The sequence below is a fragment of the Lissotriton vulgaris genome, chromosome 3_1 (genome assembly GCF_964263255.1).
Source record: "Lissotriton vulgaris chromosome 3_1, aLisVul1.2, whole genome shotgun sequence".
NCBI classification, from domain to species: Eukaryota; Metazoa; Chordata; class Amphibia; order Caudata; family Salamandridae; genus Lissotriton; species Lissotriton vulgaris.
This window is the reverse complement of record NC_141689.1, coordinates 1,609,393,989-1,609,413,628: the sequence shown is the minus strand read 5'-3', so window position 1 is coordinate 1,609,413,628 and position 19,640 is coordinate 1,609,393,989. Positions and strand designations below refer to the sequence as shown.

At 42.1% G+C, this 19,640-nt stretch overlaps 1 protein-coding gene across 1 annotated transcript in view; it reads right to left on the bottom strand.

The window, feature by feature from the left end:
• The window catches only part of ABCA1 (ATP binding cassette subfamily A member 1), a 184,463-nt gene that overhangs the window by 58,173 nt on the left and 106,650 nt on the right, over positions 1-19,640 (bottom strand). Inside the window, exons 12-23 of the mRNA XM_086962091.1 lie at positions 18,152-18,349; positions 16,961-17,166; positions 16,270-16,446; positions 14,170-14,392; positions 11,350-11,571; positions 9,961-10,165; positions 8,496-8,609; positions 7,549-7,720; positions 6,507-6,638; positions 4,494-4,633; positions 2,938-3,075; positions 250-470 (exon numbers count right to left, since the gene is read on the bottom strand). Coding sequence (XP_086818217.1) covers positions 250-470; positions 2,938-3,075; positions 4,494-4,633; positions 6,507-6,638; positions 7,549-7,720; positions 8,496-8,609; positions 9,961-10,165; positions 11,350-11,571; positions 14,170-14,392; positions 16,270-16,446; positions 16,961-17,166; positions 18,152-18,349 — 2,148 coding nt within the window. The remainder of the gene's footprint in view (positions 1-249; positions 471-2,937; positions 3,076-4,493; positions 4,634-6,506; positions 6,639-7,548; positions 7,721-8,495; positions 8,610-9,960; positions 10,166-11,349; positions 11,572-14,169; positions 14,393-16,269; positions 16,447-16,960; positions 17,167-18,151; positions 18,350-19,640) is intronic.

Genomic DNA, 19,640 nt, shown 5'->3' with positions numbered 1-19,640 from the left:
TGGATGGCGAGGAATAAGCAGGTATAATATGGCATTGTCTCTTAGGTAAAAAATAGTGATAATAATGAGTATATACAAGATCACACTACAAAAACTGCTTTTAACATGGCACACAACCAGGTTGTTCTGTCAATAGTCGTCCTAGGAGCTTCTACTGGTTGTTTTTAATTCATGAACAACTCCTGACAGCAAGCGTGCTGCCATGCGGCAGAAACGACAAGTGCAGAAGTGTAGGACATGTGCGCCTACCTTCTTCAGGAACGATACTGTGCTGCTGCTGTTCCTGCAGGAGCTCAGCGACGAGTCCACATCCTTCTTCACCAGGGTGAGGTAGTAGCCAGTGCCAAGCTGGTTCTTTAGGAAGAGCGAGGAACCCACGCAGCACAGCTTGCCGTGGGAGATGATAGCAATGCGATCCCCGAGAATATCCGCTTCGTCCATGTGGTGTGTCGAGAGAATAATAGTGCGGCCTGCATGAGGTGTGACAAAAGGTGAGAGAACCAAGTGTTAGCCATAAGCGTGTCTGTGGTGCGCCCCCTATCCTCCCCGGCTAGTACTTGCATTATATGGGGCAGCAGCTCATTCATGAACCTGCTTTTTAGGTATGGCCTACAGACCGTTTGAGCTGTCTTTCCAGCCTCCTTTTTTCCCAAAAAACATAATACACATGCATCGAAATGCGTATTCATATAGGGGCATTCGGTCAGTCCTCAACATTCATTGGTCTGTTCAACTGTGTTTCACAGTTTGCGTCCCCCACCTCAGACTACAGCATGGGGCAAAGGGTCAGCCCACTTCAGCCACTGGCTTTCCTTACTGTGAGTGATGGGAATTTTGCACTTGCACATGGCATATTTGTCAGAAAAGATGTACACTCCAATGACAGGGCAGATAGGACAATCTTTGCTTCTTCTACTTCTCCTTAAATTTCGTTTTTCATTTACTTTATCAAAGGGTCATTTTTACTTAGTTTTTCTCAAATATATGCATGCCACTTGCAGATAGAGGCATTTTTACTTTTTATTATTTTTAAACCTTTTAATGTTTATTGCATATGTTTGCAAATAAACATTAAGGAAAATGCCAGACTGGCCAAAACTAGCCCAACTGGTTTTGTCAATGCTTATATATAATGGATTTGACATCGTAACTGAATGAAACGAAACTCAGTAATTTGGGTTAAAACAGTCCCCCAACTGGATTTACCTTTCCTAGCAATACTGGCCGATTTATTTTCAGATGACAAGCTTGCATTTTAATTTGTCTATTATTGCTAGATTCTTTGCTGAGCATTCGGCGAACAACTATTAAAGAGAGCAAACCAGCAGGGGAGACGATGATCCAAATCCGAAGGACTTGCTGTTCTAAGATGACGAGAAGGCAAAAGGGCCCTGCCCTCATCCCGGATGAGGATCATCCTGTAGGCCCTCAACTTAGTAAAGCTGAGCACCAGAGAAACACTGTCCATCGACCAAACAACCAGTGTAGATACTCATACTCCAAAAGTCTAGCCAAGCATGAGATGACGTCCAAGCGAAGGTGTAGATAACGGATGTTACGTGTACCAAATTTTATTTATTTATTTTTTACGTTTACCAAATTTTATGACGCTCAGTGTACCAGATTCCTTTAAGCCCTTGACTTTCCCGCCATGGGAGTTGTCAGCAGTGAGTGTATATCTACAGAGCCCCTGAGAAGCACTTGTTTCAACAAATCGTCTCAGTGATGCTACCGGGGCAATGTACAACCCCAACACTAAGGCAGAGACCATGGGCCTTATTTAGAATTTGTCAGACAGGGACGCTGACAAACATGTGGCAGATGTCCCCTCTGCCATATTACAAGTACATTATAGTCGATAGCACTCTTAATAGCATGGGCAGGGCATTTTCAAAAATTCTGATAGAGTACCATGTCCGCCAAACTCTGAATAAGGCTCCACGCTCGTGGGGGCAGGCCAAAGGATATTAGAAAGCAGCTCATGACTCGGGCAATGAGATATGGCTGTCGATCCTCAAAAAGTGGAACAGCAATTTCACAGGTTTCGTCATTTTATCTGTGTTTTCTCAAAAGAAATTTCACAGAAAACTCTGAATTATACTATAAGCCAAGAGTTCAAGCTCGGTGCTCTGTCGCCAGCTGTTCGCTGCCCTCCAGTGCGGACAATACTTGGAGCCTATCTGTGGTATTTGTGATGCCTCTGAGGAACATGACCTCAGATTTGACAAACATAATACCGTGTTAACACTGAAGTTAATTCCACCAATACGTGAGGAATGCAGGTTTCCCTCATACATGACCAGAAAGGACCAGGGAAGTGGGCTGTAAGGAGATGAGGCTTCCAGAGATAAAGAAAAGGTCACTCACTGTAAGTGTCTGAAACTAAAGGGTGTCCTCAAGAACGCCCCAGCATGTTTATCTAATGTGCCCTTCTTCACAGTACACAAAAATCAGTACCTGAAATAAATAACTCAAATGCCCCCACCAGATTTCTATTACACCAACACACAAACCTTGTAGCAATAAATATCCATCACACATTAGACATCACTGGAGCACTCAGTGACGCCAATGCCTCACTTAAAATATCATTTTGGTAGTTGTAAATATTGTACCCCTTGAATCAGCATCACACCTAGAGCACTGCAAGAAAAACTCCAAAATTAAAAAAATCTAAATCTTCAAAGAATCAGTAATTGACTGGAACGTGAGCACTGGGAACTTAAGTGTTGAGATAAAAATGTTCCCTCAAAATCAAGACCTGTCCCCGGCATCTCTGAAATCAAGCCATACTGTATGTACATCACGGGGAGTCATGCAATCTCTTACTCTGAGGCCCATGCTTCACTCTTGAAATGCATTTGCTCTCCTCAGTTCAGGTCCGCCATTAATATCCCTCAGGCATTGTTTTGTGATCTTGTTCAGCTGTGAGCGTACCTTGCCGAAATTTCAACAGCAGGTCCCATATTCCCCTGCGGGCATAAGGATCGACGCCTGCAGTCGGCTCATCCAAAATGACAACCTTTGAGCCACCCACGAAGGCCAAAGCCACCGAGAGCTTCCTCTGCATGCCACCTGTGAAAACAAAATGCATGCTGAAAACAATAGTCTCTGGTTGACCAAAAAACAAGCATGATGCAAGCAGACTTACAAGCCTGCAAGCTCTTGGATAACGCAGGAGAGCTGAGCAGGAAATGACAGCGGCATGCTCGTCAAACATGCACTGGTCTTCCTCATACATGCAATCTCTACAACATTTTACTGAGAGAGCGATAGAGAGTGAATGAATGACCGAGAGAAAGAGAATGATTCTGTATGTAAAAGTACCGAGAGAATTTACAGTTCATTCAATTATTTTTTTTGTACAAAACAATCCCTACCTTAGAGGTAGAGTTTATTGAGAGTATATTTTACCATCAAATTAAAATATCTCATATCACATATTAAATCACCTAATGGAAGCTGAACTGAAGTTACAAACGTTGAATACTTTGAAATAATTATGAAAGGCAGAATAACTCTCCACAACATTTGTAGAGCTGCCAAAATCGACTGCCTTTAAACTTTGCATGGACTATGGCGGCCATAAGATATTAGAAAGTCACATATCTGATGATGACAACAAATATGCAGGTTTAGTTGTGAAGACAACCTTTGTTTGCCAAATAGTATTTATATCCATGAGGGAAAAGCCCATAGTTTCTCCCTTTCCAATTCAGTTGCGAGAGATTCTGCAAACACTTTTCTTGCTTTGGAGGCGCCTTATACCCATCAACGAAAATCTTTATTTGAGACCAAATAATATCCATATTATTATACAGAGGATTTAAATTCTGAAATAGGAATTGAGGTTTATGACACTTTTCATTGTAAATCAAGAAAGATTTCTACAAGGTGCCCAGCTTTGAGAGGGAAGAAGAGAGGGCAAAATAGGGGCTTTGTTTCACTCAAGTTGCTGCAAAAACACTTATATATATATACAATAGTAAAATTGACAATTGAAATAGTGTGCACCACTAACTGAAGAAATACTCATTACTTAAATGATATGCGCTGCGCTTAATGGATGGTATTTATGTTATCTTTATCTACCACAGAATATGCTGTCTAGGTGGATCCCGCTACTTTTTGAACCTGCAGCCTGTGAGATACAAACAAATTCCTACAGCTCATACTCTATATTGGGCTGTCTTCTGGTTGAACACCCTTACCCCACACAAAGAAGCTATACAATGCAGATGCTTTCAGCATTTCTTGGCCCACGGCTCACTTCTGACCAGTGGCGTAGCGTGGAATGCCCGCGCAAAGGCAAGTAGCCTTTTTAAATTTTGCCCCTAAGAATGCCCCCAAGAATTTTGCACCCTGGGCAACCGCCCGGCGGCCCTACCCACACTACACCACTGCATCTGACAACAGAGTACCTCTGCCTAACACTGTGACCCTAATTCAGGCTCTGTACAGTTCTCCGCTAGTACAGTGGGGCTTAGCCATACCTGAGAGTTGATTGGTTGTGGCCTTCTTTTTGTCCTCCAAGTCTACATCAATCAACATCTGTTTTATATCGGCCTTCACCTGCTTTTCAGATGAACCTTTGAGGCGGGCGTAGAACCAGATGTGCTCCTCGACCGTCAGCCTGTGAAGAGAAAGCACAGAGCATGAGGTGATAGTAAGTACACTGTCTAAAGATGAACAATGAAACAAACCTACCGCACGAAAAGATGATGAAAATAAATATTTCAGAGACAGCTCTGTGCTCTGGACAATAAAAGAGAGCCACAACAAGGAACCCTGAATAAAACAAATGAAGACCAATGAGTTCCGGCTTTCAAGCAAACGTGGCAACACCAAAAGGCTGACCTGGAAATCAGGGCTTACGGCAGGGTTGCTAGCAATATGGATGCCAAGAGTTGAGAAAGGTGACTTGCTTTGTCTGAAGGTTTTGGGTGCTAATAGGTTAATATATATTTACTATACTTTACTATTCTCTAGACAGCTTTATGTCCATTTAACTCTCGGACCCCACTGTTTGTGGTAAAGCATAGAACAGTGCTCCACAACAAGGCGTTGGGCCAAGATTCATGAACTACTTGACCAGAGCTTCACCAAACCTCTTCCCCATTATGGTCTGCACCACAAAAATAATGAAATAAAACTTTTACAGGGTTTTTAAAAAGTAAAGGCCTGAGTTAACAAAACTGTCTTTGCTGCAATCTACACTTAAGAGATTGCCATGGTATTCATAACATCAATTCTCTATGTAATTCATATATGACAAAAATCCTTCAGGTAAAACAAGTCTGTGATACCTGATAATCTCACAACATGTGGTATTATATCAACTTTGATTTCACGAGAAGTACAGCAGAGCGCCTTTGACGTCAGGGAGCTATGTGAAATGTATAAATACAAATACTACAAAAAGTGAAAGAGGCATTTTTCACATGTAAATGATGGGATGTAATTGTGTGCCAAATACATTGCTTCCTTCTTTATACTGGTGGAGCATAAAATGTCTAGATTAGGTAAGTGATGCCCACTAAGGGTGTATGGTAAGATCATCGATGAAGCAAGCCCACTTAAGTCAGGTGCACCGGCTTTACGTTTGAGCAGACTGCAAATATGCTTTGAAACAAACTAAAGGTATCTTCTGAAACCTACAAATTCATAATGTCAGTCAATCATATTGCCTTTGCTAAGTTAGAAGAGCTAAGCTACAGGTTCCCCTCGCCGAAGACACAAAGTCCAGACCAGTGCAAGGTTAAAATTAAAGCCAAGAAAATATGTGCTTCATCAGTGTAGGCTTTAACATCGCACTAGTGTGTCATAGTGAGAAAAATATCAAGTACTCCTATGCTCAACTTTCCATGGCCCCACTGCCTCAAAGCCACAATCGATCAGAAACCTATATTGAAAAGGAGCGTAATTATATCAGAAAACGTTTTTTTTATATAAATACTCTATTCCAACCCCATATTGCCAAAAACATCCACCAAAAAGTCAAAAAATCAATCCAATATATGGAATTTAACAGAGTCAATCCTCTGGGAGTCTTGTGAATATATTCAGAATCCAACTTTTATTCATGTTCAAGATAAACAGATTTTTCAATCAGTCCAAGTCAACGCGTTTCGTCCCTTTAGGATTTTATCAGGGTTGGATTTTGCATAGATTTTTTAATGACGTGAAATGAAGCTTCAGCTTTTATTTCCTTAATTATCCTCTGTTCTTCTCCTGGGTGGTGTAGTACCCCCCTATTTCATCTTGCTCCTTCATGTCTCAGAGATGAATGCCACAGGAAAAAGAGCTTGTTGACAATTTGGGCTTGAAATACAATATCTATATATATAAAAAAAAGTTTTCTGATATAATTACGCTAGTTTTCAATATATATATTTTTTAAAGTCCTCCTGGGTTTAGTGTAAGGGTGCCCCCATGCCTCAGCTGAGGAGGTGGCTATGGTTACAATGTTATACACCACTTCACCAGACAAATGACAGAATACTCACATGTCAAAAAGGACATTATGCTGGGGACAGACCCCCAGATTCCGGCGTATGGAGCTGATCTCAGTGCGTATATCTTTGCCCAGGATGTACGCGGTGCCCATGGTTGGAGGAAACAAACCCGTTAAGATGGACCTGTAAAGAAACACACACAAATGTTATAGAAAGAATGTAAAACTGTAAAACAATGAAGTTTAAAATTAAAAACAATTGAAATATAGAGATACACAAAAAACCACTAGATTGCAGGATTGGCTAAAAGAAAAAAACAGAAATCCACTTCCTGGAAAAAAATCGATAATTGCCATTTAGAAATCCCTTTTCCTCGAACACTTACGGTGCTCTAAGCAGGGACAGAACAGATAACCAAGCCGTTAATTATGTGATGTTTGCAGTGGCAATTCCTGGTCGGTAGGTGCCTTGTTTTAGCCATGTACAACTATTCAGATGATACAGCAGATGTGCTGATGAGACTTCAACCTATCTGAATATGAAAAGCAAGCGCCAGCAGCCGCCCTGCTGACATTTAAGTCAAGACCCGAAATAGTCATGCTGACATTTAGCTCTAATAAATAGAAAAATAAACAGCACAGAAAAACCACACGCACTACTGGTATTGTCCAAGGATACTGAATTTGGCAAGATGGCGGCAAAGAGGTTCAGAAGATATGAATTAAAACGTCTACCTTATTAAAATGTGTTATCTGTGCTTGTCAAAAAGTCTGCAGGAAAGCGAGCAAGAGGTCTAGGCCTTGTCAAAAAAAAAGTTTAAACTCACAAAAAGGCTTACCAGCGAACTTAAGAGCCAACAGGTTCTCTCATGCTGATTTACTCTGTTCCCAGGAACTCTATTAGAACTGTTATTCTTAGGTACCCTTGTCCTCGTTTGATTTGACATCTAAATTTCTTCTGAATCGCATTATTCTGTCAGCTCTATAGGATCCGTGTGCCGATCGTGAGAGGGACTTTCAACTAACTAACTAAAAACGTGAGTGAAGACAAACTCCAACTAAAAGTCAGACTGAAACGACCCTTTTGTACTTACATGGTAGTGGTCTTGCCTGCACCATTGTGTCCCAGGAATGAGGTGATCTGGCCTTCGTAGAAGCTGAGTGTAAGTCCATCGACTGCTAATTTCTTGCCGTTGCGGTACACCTTCACCAGATTCTGAATGGATACCCCTAAGCTGAGGTGGCTGGGCTCCCGCTCCATGCAGACTATGGGGAAACGGATGCAAAGAGTAAGGCAGGGCTCCAATTTAGCATGGCTTTATCTCCAAGGCAGGACTAATGGACTTACTAATTTGCTTACAGCAAACACAATCCTTTTGTCGTTCCTACTGAGTCGCAGATGATAGGACGAAGTGTCCCCCACAGGGACAAACACATAACATAGGAACACAGTCCTTCAACAGCACCCGCCCAAAGCAATCTAACACTTGATTAATGATTCCATCCCTTTTGTTCATATTTTTTTTTAAATGGCTATTTAGGACAGACACTGACTACCCTAAGAAGAACCATACTCTGGAAAGGTGTCTCTTCAAACCCACTGCCAGTGCAAACTTCAATACCTGTGTTAAAAGAAACTATCAATCACTCAAATCTGCAAAACTTTTAACCAGTCTGCCACTCTTTCTTCTCTGTATATTACTTATGAAAGCAGCTTATACACAAGGTATTCAATCATGGCTTTTCTAGTCTCCCATTCCTTGCTTCCCTTTACACTGGTTCTCTTTGGTGATGTGCTGTACTTCTGTGGCCTACAAGTGTGGGTACCAGTGACCACCTACATTTGAGCCATTCAACCAAAATGTATGGTGGCACTCTGTTGACTTGCAAAAAGGGTAGTTGAGCATTTCAAATGTCATCCTAACACAATCCATCAAAGCGAAGCATCAAGACAGAGCAAGTAAGCCACAGCATTGCATAGAGTGGCATCATATAGCACAACATACTGAAGCATAGAATAAAAAATCAGATCCATGCTCACTTTCAGAAGCTCCTTTCTGGCCTGACTGCTTGTGTCCGATGTCCTGGGACTTCTCACCGCACCAGTACGACTTTGTGAAAGGGAAGTACCATGGGCGGGGGATTCCATACTGGCCTGAGAACAAAAGAGATAGACACTTAAAAGGCAACAGATCACTGTGATTGGCCATACTTTTCCGCGCTGGGATACACTGCTACAGACATTCTTTTCGATCTGGAACTGAATCAGTCAGAAGGATGGACTGCAAACCACAGTTCGCAAAACTGCCAGGATAAGGGAGGAAAGATACTATTCTCTCCTAATACTACATGCAAAGTACCCAATCAAGTACTACTGCAGTTGAGCGTTAGCCACTGCTATATGTATGTGACTTAATGAAGTTATCAACCTGTACAACAGAGCTTGTGGTTGCCAATAAGGCTGAAATCATACCTGTTTTCTGGTAACACAGCACATTTCCCCATTTGGAATCAGAAAGCATAAGGAAGAAGTGTTTTAAGAGGACCACATATGAATAACACCAATGTGATAGCCACTTCTTGGTCCCCAAGTCAAAGGTGTGCCCCATAAGGAGAACCCTTTGGGAGTGAGGGAGTTTCAAGTCAAACTATCTCTCTGGTCATTTTTATAAGGAGGTCCACATAAATGAAAGAGTCAGGATTCATGGGGAAAAATCTTACCACAGACAGGGGTCCAACCATTAATTGAAGTCCCTGCAATCTGGGCCACATTGCATTACCCTCCCTTTGGTTTCTAAGATGCTCTTAAAAAGTGCTAACATTTTTGTTCTGTGTCAAGCACAATGCACCTGATTTTTTAAAATATTGTATTATAGTTTAATTTGTGAAATATAACATTACAGCGGAATCACTATGCTAGCTTTCGCAGAAATTGATAGGAGGTGTATATAGAAATAAGGGTTGTACACATGGTGGGTCCACAGAGTGGAAGTGTCGGGCGATGAGGTCACTGAAGAAGATAGTCCTGGGATACAGGGTTTAGGAACTGTGTCAGTAGTTTCCCATTCTGGTTACATGGGACGCTTGCAGATGTGGCGCTCCTCGTCATAGTGGAGGGAGGTTTCCTCAGCTGCCCCCCATGTGCGTACTGCACCTTGCTATGCTGCCAATAATGGAGCAGAGGGGCCTTCCAGTGAAGTGTAAGAGTTCTCTTGGCAGTAACAAAGCCTGGCTAGCAAAGCGTGTGCAGACGGTGTGTTTCTTTCTGCATTTAAAAATACCAAAGGTGCATGCCCCCCAAGTGTATTTGTCAGAGAGCTCTGTGACCTCACGTATTGTGGTATGGATACCTTGCAGGTAGGTGATCAGGGCAGAGCAGGAACAAGCACAAAGCACCTGCTGCAAAGCACGTTGTTTCTGGCTCATCTATGAGGCAATCTGGCCCTGGTTTTGAATGTATATGGTGTAATGTCAGCCCAGTGTTCTCTTTGACATAAACTGCTCACCTGGGAAGACTGCTTCGATGTACCAGGTCATAACACCATACAGGAAGGTGTCGAACAGCATCATGACGGCAGAGGTGGTGAGGTTGTAGCCATCCTCTTCTAAAGGACTCTCAAGAAGGTTGTCCCACTGAACACCAACACCCTGCTCCTCAAAGACGGCAAAGTACTCACAGCCAAAACCAAAGGCTACAGGGGAAAGCAGGCTCTGTGAGAGAAGGAATCCAAACAAGCATGTTAGAGTTATTCCCTGGTAAACAGGAGAACTCATTCTGGGCAGGAGAGGGGGCTAAGGGTCAACTATTCTGGCAGTGATAGCATTTGCTGCCTAGTGTGACCTTAAACCTCAGACTAAGGGCCTCATTTAGAGTTTGTTGGACTGGTTACTCTGTCAAAATGTTACACATCCACTGTATTACAAGTATCAAAGGCTATAATGCACTTGTTGTACGGAAACAGGACATTCGCTACATTTCTGATGGAGTTTACAGTCCGCCATTCTGTAAATAAAGCCCTGAATAACAAATGGAGAGGAGAAGTGGGGCTCTATCATGACTGCCTGGGCACACTATGCAATCGGCCAAAGAATGCATGGATTATTAAATGATGGGTTTACTCTGTTTCAGAAGAGGTTTACTAGCTTCTATCAGACGCCTTTAATATTTCAAACAAAAACAATGTATAGAAATGTTCTTCTTCATCAATAACAGGATGCATTGTGAGCCCCTACTCCGGTTGCTGATTTTCACAGAAGTGTATAGTTTCTATATTAAATGGGAGCATGCAATCTGTGTGTCAAAGCACGTCATTAATATCTTACTCCTTACGAAGTGCTTGTAATAAAGGAATGACGTAACTGCTCAACTAATAAGTTATTACAGTTGCATTCTGACGTTATAATTCCTGCTGCCAGAGCAAGCAGCCAAGGGGAAAGGCAGGACATGGAGCATAATCAAAATTGCAGTTTAAACAGCAAAAACAAAGCCTAGCTATCACTTTTCCTGATCTGTTTTTTCAGATGACCAGTGATCAGCAAAAAGGAGATATTTATTGCAGCATGTTTATTTTTGCATATTTTTAAGTAATGGTAAAAACATAATCACTCTGCATGTTTCTACACTTTATGAGCAACGTCTTTTTTTTATATTCTGACTTGTGTTAAACCAATTTTAATATATTTTTGCAACGGATATCGAACTGCTACTTAGTGGATTTAATTTTGCACTACATTTTCAACTTTTTTACTGATAAAAATTAATCAAAGGTTTTGGTAATTTTGAAAACGTTTGATTTCCACGAAATGCTGTGCGATTATAGTGTATCTGTCCTTCACCATTGTGCAAACTGTTAGCAGACTTTTAATTGTGACAACCAGCAAACAGGTCAACTTACCGCGAAGAGTTTGAGTGGGAAACCTATGTAGTCCTGCCACGCCACACACAGCACATAGGGGAGGTAAAGTGTGAAGTATATGATCCCACCACAAGCTGCCGCCAAGTTTGCCCGTGAAAAAAGTGTGCTGATTAGGAAACACTGCAGTATGGTGACCACTCCAAACACCGCCAAGAAAAGAAAGACCACGGCGGGGTCGCTGTAGGGGAGCAGGTTTCCCATCTGAAAACAATAAAAAGACATTTAATCTCAGCTTTTCATGCTGCCACCTTATGCAATGCTGTGTGTGTACAAAGCTCTGTCCCTAGAGTGGCTGGAGGAAATGTAACAGCTACATTCTTGATTTTGTGACACTACCCATGGAAAGCTGTCCATGCAGAAATCACAAGTGCAACTCAGACTGCAAGCAGCTGCATTTGGAAAGAGCTACGACCAAGCTGTGGCTCACCTCTGTGGAAGCCAATACTCTCCAAAGCATCCCTGTCCACATAACAAGGGGAAACGTCGAGTGAAGCGCCAGAGTTAAAAGAGCCAGAAAAGATACAGGCAAGTGAAAGAACAGAAACAGAAACAAACGCATAAGCAGCCACATGAATAGATACAGTTGCTACTTAGTTCACTATGATGAAAACACAACTTCTCTCATGATGGATTATACTAAATATGCATAGGACGGTACAATATGAGCTACCATTGGCATAATGGAGGCTGTGGTTTCAGGATACCAGAAGTGATGGGCCTTTGCTAAGAATGGACTTTTCAAAGCATGGTGCCATTCCTAGTCACTGATGCTACCAATAGACAAGCAGGCATTGAGCCGGGGTCCTTCCAGCTGTGGTAATGTTTGTGCTGACTAGTTAAATAGATAATACCTGCATTAAAAAAAGTTCCCTATGGCTAGATTTTCAGATACAAAAAGGAAATGTGGCAGATTCCAAAAGGAAATATGGCAGCATCTTTGCAATCTATAGCATAATTAACCTGTCATTCTCGGACTATCACAGCAGATTTTAAGAAGTGGATTTATCCCTGTTTCAAAGCAAATCAAAAAGTCGTGCACCAAGGATTCTTAAAATGTCTGCACTGTAGCACTGTTGCTGTAATATGAATGTAGCAACATTACACACTGTGATGGAAAGTGTTACATTGTGGTGTACACTGTGCACATGTTAAGCATACATTGTGAATACATCACTTAAATGGGACCTCTGAAGGTTTCTGAAAGAGCAACTGACTGATGCCCTGGGTTCCAGTTCACAAAAAAGGTATTTCATGCACGGGCATGTTCCTAAAGGGTGAGCACACTTGGAAAAATTGCCCGTGTGTACTATCCTAGAAAGAAGGCACCACCAGGTGCCAACTTTGCTTTTCCCAGCCACTGCTTCCCTTTAGGCGTCGTGATCTGGCACATGTTTACTGTAGGGTAAAACAAAATGAAAACATTGACCAAATATGGCTCCTTCATTAATTGTGGTTACCTGTCGGGCACTGCCGCGCTGGCCCGACAAGGAGCGCAAGCCCTATGATGAAGCATGACAACCACTGTATGTGTGAGGGCCCTAGTTCCAAAATGCGAAGGCTCCGGCTCCTACCTTTGGACATATATAGTTATACCGACCAATCTTTCTAATTTCCTTCTACTCAGGAACTGCATACTTTGTTTGATAGAATTGATATGTTCTAGGGGCCAGTATGCTGGACATATAAGTGCCCCAGCCCACCCCTGTTGTTTATATATCCTTCATCAATTGTGCCATTGTCCATGAATGTATGTGAAATCTTTGGGCCAGATTCACAGAATGAACTTAAGACTCAATCCTAAACTTACTACTATTTTGGTATTCACAGAATGCACTTACTACTTTGGGTATTCACAGAATGAACTTACTACTTTGTGTATTCACAGAATGAACTTACTACTTTTGGTATTCACAGAAGTTAGGATTGTCTTAAATTTGTCTTAAGACAAACTTAAAACAGACTTAAGACAGACTTAAGTTAGAATTTTGTATTAAGTCTGTCTTAAGTTTGTCTTAAGTCTGTCTTAAGTCTGTCTTAAGTTTGTCTTAAGTCTGTCTTAAGACAAACTTAAGACAACATCTTAACTTCTGTGAATACCAAAAGTAGTAGGTTCATTCTGTGAATGCCAAAAGTAGTAAGTGCATTCTGTGAATACCAAAGTAGTAGTAAGTTTAGGATTGAGTCTCAAGTTAATTCTGTGAATCGGGCCCTTAGAGAACAGTATGTTTCTTTCGATTGGCTATTCAACGCACCTAAGGTACATGCACTGCCTCAATCAGTTGGGAGTCAGGCCTCAGACCTACTGGTATTAGCAGGCTCCTGTCCCACCACATGGCTCATGAGTGGTGAAGCATACAGCAAAAGATATGTTTTGGCTTTACTTTTTATTGAGGTCAGGGCTACCAAGCATTTACGTTGTTAGCCCTCCCCCCTAACTTATGCTTCAAATTTACATGAATCTAGCTCAGAGATGTCAAGTGGAAAGATGGGTACAATGTATAACCAAACTTCAAGGGATAGACAGATTACAGAGGAAAGAACCAGAGAGCCTGCAAGGGTAGTGAGCAAATTCAATACTTGTTGGTCATACAAGAATCAACAAAAGATATCTTACATTTTTTGGAGGGGTGTTTACAAAAACAGCCTACTGATAGTGCTTGGGGCAAGATGCATGCCATATATCATGTCTCCCTCCCAGCAACTAAACATGAAGCACAGATCCTGTTTGAAGATAGGAAACCCTCAAAACAAAAAGAACTGTGGCTGATTCAAGAAGTGTCCAGCGACAGCAAGATTTACCTTGAGAATAAGCACAAGGAGCCCGGCGCTCATGAGAAGGGGGATGAAGCTACTGATGAACCAGCTGAGCCAGAGGGTGCCGTTGTCCAGCCCCATGATCCTCATGGTCTCTTTCAGGCGCGCTTCCTTCTCGTACACGATCCCTTTGATGATCAGAGCCACTGAGTAGATCCATGCCAGGGTCATAAATAGAGGCAACGAACGGCTCATCACTCGCAGAAATCTGGAAGGCAGAAGAGGTGACACATTGGGTTAAGAGGCAATGAAACAGAGCTGTGCTCCCAGGCAACAATGGAGACACAAGGTCAAATCACCCCTGCGTATACGTTGCACCCACTGCAAGTGCCGTTCATCTGAAGATAAAGGTATTCATGAATGAAGATGAGTTTATATTATCAATGAGGAGGGAGAAAGAAGAAGCTGTAATCCATTCAGCTTCCTTATCGTATTATCGTATTACCAAAAAAATCAAGAGGGGCACGGATCACTTGTTAAGTGATCCGCTCCCCTCTTGATTTTTTGAAGATTAGTTTATTCAAGTATAACGTTATTGCCAGTGTAACACGTGAAGATAAAGGTATTCCAGTGACTGTTGAATGAATTAGGAGTTTACTCAAGTTCAATGGGTTACGCAACGCTCCCCTCATCAGATGGCGTTGGCCAGGACAGTAGAACCTTTGCCTCCAACTCTCAGCACTATCTGCACCTCACAACATTTCACGTATTTATGTCCCAAACATTCCCAAGGAATATGGCACCCACATGAATCATGCATAAAAGTTGTCCCACATCGATCAGTGGGTTCTTTCAAACATAAACAACCATTGAGACCAAGCATCCACCCTCTAGATCTAAGTGGAACCTGATGGTAACAGGGTCAGATCACTTAAGGTCCACTCAGCCTTGAATCATTCCAAAGCCGATAAAATGAATACCACTAAGTTGAGGAGACTGGAGACTGAGATGATTAAAAGAGCCCTTCATAAGTTTACTAATTTATTCTTTTTAGAATAGTGGGGGCGCACCATCACAAAGTCCAAAAAGGCAAAGTTTGTATAAAAATTATTATTTCTTTATTCATTAAGTTTTGTGGAAAAGTTCATCATATCAATCATACAAGCATCAGCCAATTCATTCTTTTTGCCTAGTTTTATGAAACCCAAGAACCACCAAACCATGTTTCTGAGGTCTGTCAGGCATCTGAGTAGTGCTGCTAATTCCAAGTAAAGACCCAGAATGCTGCTTCCATATCTTTATCTCTGAATTATGAGGGGACAGTCTAGAAACCACCAGAGCAGAGTAACCACAAAACAATTCATTCAAAAGATTTGAACACGTGTGTCAGGAGCCAGGAAACGAACACCTGAAGTGCTTTACACTGAAAGAACATAGTATTGGGCATACACTGTTGTGAAATGAGACCAGAACAAAACTTGCGCCTCACAAGGCATGTCAAGAGCTCAACAGCCAGATAAAGAGCGAGATGGTGTTCTATTTCACAGAACTGGGGAGAGGATGTAGCCTTGCGGTTAGAGCTGTCGACCTCGAAGCTGGGTAACCGGGTTCGAGTCTCGATAACGACGCTCAACATCCTGTGATTCTGGGCAAATCACTTAATCTTCCTGTGTCTAACAAAAAAAATGAATGTGTCTGTCTCTAACGGAACTGGTGCTCATGTAAAGCGCTCTGATACCCGATGTCTCTGGTCTAGTTCGCGCTATATAACACTGTAAAAATAAATAAAAAAACTGGCCCACCATCAAGAGCCAGAAGAGAAGGTTTTACGGGTAAACTCTAGACCAAAATTTTTAAACTGATAAACTTAATTAGGACAGCTGACTCAATAAGGAATAACCTGTTCTTTGTCTAGTTTAGCATGCACATGGGAACAGTCTTTCATGGACAAGCTACGTGTTAGTGTCCTTAGACGTTTTGCAGTGGTGTACAGTCGCCCACAGTTGCCTGGGACCTGCCCTTGCTCCCAGGTCTTGATCACTGGCTCACAAGGCTCTCACGCATAACACTTGACATGAGCAAGCTTATCTGTCTTCCAATGTTCATGACACTCTGGCATGCATGTCAAGATCTGGTGTCACTTACATGTCATCGACATAACAGGGGTAAGGCATCTGCTGAACATATACCCCAGTCTTCTGCTCCGAACCAGTCTGCGTGCGAACAATTGCTTGTTCCAATACGTCCTGCAAATAAGTAAATCCTCCCCAGACATAGCGCATGTCTTCAAATGGGTCAGCGCGGGGTCCAGGGTCCCAGTACCTATCCAGGAGACAGAACGGAACAGCAGATGAAAACGCTTACTCCTCTTCCCGCCTCAAATCTCTAAGCAGAGGTAACTTCTGATATGCAATCAGCAATGGTTCTTAATCTTTTAACTTCTGTGGACTGAGTCACTACAGATTCTATTTTTATTCTTCATGTCTGCAAACATCCTAGCTCTTCAGGAACCTTCAGCCTAAGCAATTTCTATGATTTGAACCTCAAAACAATAAACAAAAGTACAAAAACAAGTATACACTACACAAATGCTGAAATATTTAAATATTTAGTTAAGTTCACAATCAAATATAGAAACAGAGTTCACATTTTTCAATTTTGCTTTTTTACTTGTATACACTTTACTAATTTTAATTTATTAATGGTAATATTATTACATTTTGTAGAACAGTCGCTAGCCCCATGACAAGGCCCAGGGGTCCTCGGACCACAGATTAAGAACCATTGCTTTAAAGCTTTCCAGGCTTCATGAGCCAGCAGCAGAGACAGGACATACCCATCTTTAATTTTGTTTGTCCTCTCCACGTTGTCAATGTCCATACGGATCTTGTACTTGATGTGATGGGGCAGCTCAGTGCTGTCCGGGCCCACATCTAAGAAAACAATGCCAGCCCAAAACTTCCTGTCATGCAGTAGTTCCATCGACCTGTTTATGAGAAGCCCTTCTGAGGACACTGGTTCCAGCTTATCTAAATTGACACACTGCAGAATATAATAAAAATTAAATTAGAAAAACTTTCATACATGAAGTGCAAACAGGCACACAAATGCAACAAATCCAATAAGAAGCCAGCTGGCATGTAGGGCTATGCGATGCAATGCGTTTTAAAGTGAGCGAGGAACCTCCTGCACAGAACATGCCTAGTGTACCGGTCTTCATAGGACTCACATGTCAACAATAGTGAGGAACCTTAGTAATGCACTTAATTTTTGATGCTGGAACTGTACTTTGTTGGACTTACGTCACGCAGTCAACCTAACTCTTGAAAATATGATGAGCGTGTCAAATCAGGTATCAAACAATGGTTTAGATACTTGCATGTGGCCTTCAATTGGGAGCTTAGGGTTCACTGAACATGTGTTGTGCACCATACTAGCCATGTGTACCATGTTAATATATCAACATTATGAACAGTCTTGTATTTGACATGTGTTCAATCAATGAAACCACTCCCCCAAACTGCAAATAAGTGGTTGAAATTGTCTCAAAATCCACTGCTTTGCTTCCACCCTAAGCCGAAACTGACCAGCAAAAGCTGGAACCAATAATATCAGTGGCACCCCACCAGCATCTCCTTGGCTCCTGACCTCATGGCGGTCGCATTGCCTGCTCTTACAGAAGGGAACAGTAGCTCCAGCACAACTAATGGCTTCCAAAATAAATACTACTTCCCCTCAGAGACTATGCATTTAAAACAAAAACAAAAAGCAAAATCCAGAAACATCAGCAGAAAAAAGAAATACAAAACTGCACTTGAGAACATGCCATCATGCTGGAAACAAAGATAGAGAGGCTCCAGCACACACTCGCACTTACTTCAAACATGTAATTCTAATGAACAGGAGGAAATGTTAGAAATAAGGAAACTACATAAGATCCGAAGCTGGAGAAGCGCACTCAATAAACACAAACAACCTAAACACAGAGTGAAACTTTAGAGGTCTATCCCATCAAGCACCAGCGCACCTCCATGAACCGCGACACTGTCAATATCACGCGGTCGGTCTCATTTAGTGCCTCTCTCCAGGTGTAAGTAGGGACGTCAGCAGGCAGGATATCTTCAGGGTGTTTCGCCAGAAATCTGGAAACATCCTCAGCTTTCCAATCAGAAGAGTTGACATGGGCATCCCAGAGGCCACTGCTGTTCTTGTTCATCAGCAGCGTCTGTCGGGAGACATAACAACAGACGATAAATAGGCAAGACGAGGTTGGCAAAGTTTCACATACAGATTGCTTGACTCAGATGATAGGGTTTTCCATCCACTAATGATATATATTTGACACATTAACAATGACTACAGATAATCCAGCAAAGCAAACTAAGATGTTTGATGGTAGATCTTTGACCATAAATGTGTCAATGGTGTTTCAAGACAAAACAATCTAGCACCTTACCTGTAACATTAGTGTTTTAGAGTGTGGTTTTTCTGCCTTAATCTGTGCTAGGTTCCAGAACGATTTAAAAAAAAAAAAAAGTTTTACTTTGCATGTCCACCACTGGAGGAGTCAATTTAGCTCCAGGTAGCATTGACTTAGTTCACCTCGCAAATAGCGACCACTACACTTTACAGAGCTTCATCAGGCCACTGGAATCATGCAAATCTGCGGCTGCAGTATTTTCCACATAATTATGGATTCTCCGCATTTGCTGCATCCACCATCTGCTGCATGATCTGAAGACGTTAAAGAACAATTGTTTCTAGCTCAAACCGATCAAAAGTTACTGAAAACATGGTGACTCATGTTCCCGCTCAGTGGGTGATCTTTCGCAAAGGTTCACTGGTCATCTTTCAATTGTTTATTAGTGTATTTGGGTGTTAAACTGGCTGTAATAAAGTCAAATCTCTGCCTAGAAGGATTTAATGTGCAAAAATGACACAATAATACAAGCTCAAAATGTACTGCATAATGCCACATGACTCCAGTGCCCCTGATAAAAATGACAGACAGGGATCTTCATTCACATTTTGCAGATGGAAATACTATTCACAGAAAATCATTAGCAGCCACAGCAAGAGACCCAGTGCTGGTCCCGGGACATTCTCCACCCTGCCACCTACAAAGCACCCGGCACCGTGTTGGCATTTTTACTTCGGTTTTGAACTCCATGGAGTATGTGGTCTGGTCATTCCCCACAAAGGAACGACAGCCTCTGCCAACTACAAATCGTTTGTTGGTGTTCGCGAATGCTTCATTTCAAAACCTAGTCTATAGTGTGCCAAAGAAAGAGTAAAGGTAGATCTCATCAGGCTTTAGCGCTGGTGGTGCCTGGTGCGACAATCATTTTTTGCGCCCTCCCATTCACCATGACTGCTTCTTCAGATTCTTTCGCTACCACCGAGCAAAAGTGCCCCTCATCTCTCTAGTCATAAACTATTACTAAACACAGTGGCCCCCTGAGGTCAGCGCCCAGTGCGACCGCACCAGTTGCACTGCCCTAAAGCATGGCCTGTAT